This window comes from Salarias fasciatus, unplaced genomic scaffold (genome assembly GCF_902148845.1).
Source record: "Salarias fasciatus unplaced genomic scaffold, fSalaFa1.1, whole genome shotgun sequence".
Lineage (NCBI taxonomy): Eukaryota > Metazoa > Chordata > Actinopteri > Blenniiformes > Blenniidae > Salarias > Salarias fasciatus.
In genome coordinates this window covers 430,001-434,604 of record NW_021941384.1, presented here as the reverse complement: position 1 = coordinate 434,604, position 4,604 = coordinate 430,001, and the positions used below count along the sequence as shown (strand labels likewise).

Here is a 4,604-nt window from a genome sequence, read left to right as displayed (position 1 = left end):
TACTATTACTATTACTGTTACTATTACTTAAGGCCACCATTACTGTCACTGCCGCCATTACGGATTACAGTCAGGTTGGCACCAATCCAGCTCAGCACCGCCCCCGGGATACAGTCAAGTCGGCATCAAGCCAAGTCGGCCTCGTGGCCTGGTGTCCTGGTCTAACAGGCCTGTGGTGTCCTGGTCTAACAGGCCTGTGGTGTCCTGGTCTAACAGGCCTGTGGTGTCCTGGTCTAACAGGCCTGTGGTGTCCTGGTCTAACAGGCCTGTGGTGTCCTGGTCTAACAGGCCTGTAGTGTCCTGGTCTAACAGGCCTGTAGTGGACTGGTCTAACAGGCCTGTAGTGGACTGGTCTAACAGGCCTGTAGTGGACTGGTCTAACAGGCCTGTAGTGCACTGGTCTAACAGGCCTGTGGTGTCCTGGTCTAACAGGCCTGTAGTGGACTGGTCTAACAGGCCTGTAGTGGACTGGTCTAACAGGCCTGTAGTGGACTGGTCTAACAGGCCTGTGGTGTCCTGGTCTAACAGGCCTGTGGTGTCCTGGTCTAACAGGCCTGTAGTGTCCTGGTCTAACAGGCCTGTGGTGTCCTGGTCTAACAGGCCTGTAGTGTCCTGGTCTAGGTGGTCTGGGTCCCTCGGGGATTCGTTCACAGCTGTATCTGGTCTGTGCAGGACATTTATTGTCCAATGTCCCTGTCAAATATATAAAATAAATAAATAAAAAATAAACCGGAGTGAACCAGGCCTCATCTGGATTTCTGTCCCTCTCAAACTGTCTGTCTGTCCACAGGAAAGACGTCCAGCCAGAACCGTCTCCCAGGTCAGTGGACGCTCTGTCTCCTGCTGGTCTCTGGTGAACCAGTAGCTGTTAGGGGGGCCTGGACCTGCAGGCTGGGTCCGGCGCTTCAGTTCTTTCAGAACTTTGTTTTGACGCCGGAGAACGTCTTCGACCACCGTCAGTCCTGGACCCTGCAGAACCAAGAGTTCTACAGGACAGAGAGGACACCCAGGACAGGAAGACTTGCTGAAACAGATGTGTCCCTGTTCCTGACTGTGTTGACTGTCCTGTCCTGTCCTGTCCTGACTGTCCTGTCCTGTCCTGTCCTGATTGTCCTGTCCTGTCCTGTCCTGATTGTCCTGTCCTGTCCTGTCCTGTCCTGTCCTGATTGTCTTGTCCTGTCCTGTCCTGACTGTCCTGTCCTGTCCTGTCCTGATTGTCCTGTCCTGTCCTGTCCTGTCCTGTCCTGATTGTCTTGTCCTGATTGTCCTGTCCTGTCCTGTCCTGACTGTCCTGTCCTGTCCTGTCCTGTCCTGATTGTCCTGTCCTGTCCTGTCCTGACTGTCCTGTCCTGTCCTGTCCTGATTGTCCTGTCCTGTCCTGTCCTGATTGTCCTGTCCTGTCCTGTCCTGTCCTGACTGTCCTGTCCTGTCCTGTCCTGTCCTGATTGTCCTGTCCTGTCCTGTCCTGTCCTGATTGTCCTGTCCTGTCCTGTCCTGATTGTCCTGTCCTGTCCTGTCCTGTCCTGTCCTGATTGTCCTGTCCTGTCCTGTCCTGACTGTCCTGTCCTGTCCTGTCCTGTCCTGTCCTGTCCTGATTGTCCTGTCCTGACTGTCCTGTCCTGTCCTGTCCTGATTGTCCTGTCCTGTCCTGTCCTGTCCTGTCCTGATTGTCTTGTCCTGTGTCTGCAGCCAGAAGGTGAGTCTGAAGGAACGGGTCTTCTCGTCCCCCCGGAGTTCAGGGACCAAAGGGAAAAGTTCTCCTCAGCACGGTGAGACCCAAATCCCACAATGCACCACAGCAGGACGGATCCTTCAGCAGGACCACCGTCACTTCAGGGTCTCTGACAGCCCCAGGGTCCCCAAGGACCACCTGGAGGGAGACGGAGGACACAGACACCCTGGACCTCCTCAGGTCCTCCTCAGGTCGATGGTCCTCCTCTGGTCCTCTGGTCCCTGTTCCTGAAGTTGTCTTATGTCCTGTTGGCTGTTGACGGTTGTGTGGACAGTGTGGATCAGGATGACCAGGTCCAGGTCCTGGTCCTGACCCCGTCCCTCCTCCCTCCAGTGGGTTCTTCAGGTGGTCCTGGGGTCGCTCCTGGTGTCAGTCCGGGTGTTCCCCCTGGAGGTCCCGGAGGTCCCGGAGGTCCCGGAGGTCCCGGAGTCCAGGCCATGCGTCCGTCCCCCAGCGTGGACCCGGGTCTGGAGGACGGCCTGAGCAAGGTCCCCAAGAGCTGGAGCTTCGGAGAGCGCAGCAGGACCAGGCAGGCCTTCAGGATCCGGGGAGCCGCCTCGCGCCAGAACTCTGAAGGTAAGACGGGCCCAGAACCGCCAGATCCACGTGGCTAAGCCCCGCCCCCTCGGTGCTGGTGTGTCCACTGTCCAGCAGGGGGCAGCAGGACGCAGGTTCTGGACTGAGCTGGTCCTCAACAGGAGCAGATCAGGATCTGGCTCCTCTCCAGAACATGGTTCCTGAATTTATTCACTTTGAATACAAACTGATGGACAAGACCGGGGGACAGGGGGACAGGAAGACAGGGGGACAGACAGAGAGAGACAGAGACAGAAACAAAGAAAGAAAGAGTGGAGAGAAGGAAGAGAGAGCTCCCATCCTCCAATCAGAGCCGACGCTCCAGGCGAGCGGCGTCCAACCAGCTTCACCTGGGCTCTGGAACCTGCAGCTGAGGATCCAGGTGTCAAATTACAAACCAGGGCATCAGAGGACCTCTCTCTGGCCACTAGTCTGACCACCACCAGACAACAGGGACACTGGGTCCACATGCTGACCTGGAAGCCTGATCATACAAATGTGAACTTTGACCTCTGACAAGACCAGAAGCGGGCCAGAGAAGCCCTCAGGGCCCAGACAGCCGGCAGCCGTCCCAGATCCCAGAGCCCAGATCCCAGAGCCCAGATCCCAGAGCCCAGATCCCAGAGCCCAGGGGTTCCCTGGATCCCACATCAGTCCGTCATCCGTCCTTCATCAGTTGTTCACCAGTTCATCACCAGTTCATCACCAGTTCATCATCAACCCTTCATCATTCCTTCATCACTATCAGAATAAACCATCTCTGAACCAGACTCAGTGATGAGCTTTAAAGAATCCTGGTCAGGAGAGAGATGTGTGAAGAGTGACAAACGATCAGATGATCAGGTGATCAGGTGATCAGGTGATCGGGTGATCGGATGATCAGGTGATCAGATGATCAGATTACGTCACTAAAGCAGGGAGAAATGATTCACAAACTTCATAAAAATCAAACAAGAAAAACAAGAAGAGCTGAGAGGAAACAGCTTCACCTGATCCACCAGACTGCTGAGTCCTGGTCCTCACTGCTGAGTCCTGGTCCTCACTGGTTAGTCCTGGTCCTCACTGCTGAGTCCTGGTCCTCACTGCTGAGTCCTGGTCCTCACTGCTGAGTCCTGGTCCTCACTGCTGAGTCCTGGTCCTCACTGGTTAGTCCTGATCCTCACTGCTGAGTCCTGGTCCTCACTGGTTAGTCCTGGTCCTCACTGCTGAGTCCTGGTCCTCACTGCTGAGTCCTGGTCCTCACTGGTTAGTCCTGGTCCTCACTGGTTAGTCCTGGTCCTCACTGCTGAGTCCTGGTCCTCACTGCTGAGTCCTGGTCCTCACTGCTGAGTCCTGGTCCTCACTGCTGAGTCCTGGTCCTCACTGCTGAGTCCTGGTCCTCACTGCTGAGTCCTGGTCCTCACTGGTTAGTCCTGGTCCTCACTGGTTAGTCCTGGTCCTCACTGGTTAGTCCTGGTCCTCACTGCTGAGTCCTGGTCCTCACTGGTTAGTCCTGGTCCTCACTGGTGAGTCCTGGTCCTCACTGGTTAGTCCTGGTCCTCACTGGTTAGTCCTGGTGGCTACTGGTTAGTCCTGGTCCTCACTGGTTAGTCCTGGTCCTCACTGGTTAGTCCTGGTCCTCACTGCTGAGTCCTGGTCCTCACTGGTTAGTCCTGGTCCTCACTGCTGAGTCCTGGTCCTCACTGGTTAGTCCTGGTCCTCACTGGTTAGTCCTGGTCCTCACTGCTGAGTCCTGGTCCTCACTGGTTAGTCCTGGTCCTCACTGGTTAGTCCTGGTCCTCACTGGTTAGTCCTGGTGACTACTGGTTAGTCCTGGCCCTCACTGGTTAGTCCTGGTCCTCACTGGTTAGTCCTGGTCCTCACTGGTTAGTCCTGGTGGCTACTGGTTAGTCCTGGTCCTCACTGGTTAGTCCTGGTGGCTACTGGTTAGTCCTGGTCCTCACTGGTTAGTCCTGGTCCTCACTGGTTAGTCCTGGTGACTACTGGTTAGTCCTGGTCCTCACTGGTTAGTCCTGGTCCTCACTGGTTAGTCCTGGTGGCTACTGGTTAGTCCTGGTCCTCACTGGTTAGTCCTGGTCCTCACTGGTTAGTCCTGGTGGCTACTGGTTAGTCCTGGTCCTCACTGGTTAGTCCTGGTGACTACTGGTTAGTCCTGGTCCTCACTGGTTAGTCCTGGTCCTCACTGGTTAGTCCTGGTGGCTACTGGTTAGTCCTGGTCCTCACTGGTTAGTCCTGGTCCTCATTGGTTAGTCCTGGTGGCTACTGGTTAGTCCTGGTCCTCACTGGTTAGTCCTGG

General features: G+C 55.7%; 1 protein-coding gene across 1 annotated transcript in view; it reads left to right on the top strand.

Annotated features, from left to right (window-relative positions):
• Positions 1–1,689: 1,689 nt before the first annotated feature.
• LOC115385406 (potassium voltage-gated channel subfamily KQT member 2-like) overlaps positions 1,690–4,604 on the top strand; it is a gene marked incomplete at its 5' end in the record, with an annotated part of 19,868 nt that continues 16,953 nt past the window's right edge. Inside the window, 2 exons of the mRNA XM_030087393.1 lie at positions 1,690–1,769; positions 2,066–2,308. Coding sequence (XP_029943253.1) covers positions 1,690–1,769; positions 2,066–2,308 — 323 coding nt within the window. The remainder of the gene's footprint in view (positions 1,770–2,065; positions 2,309–4,604) is intronic.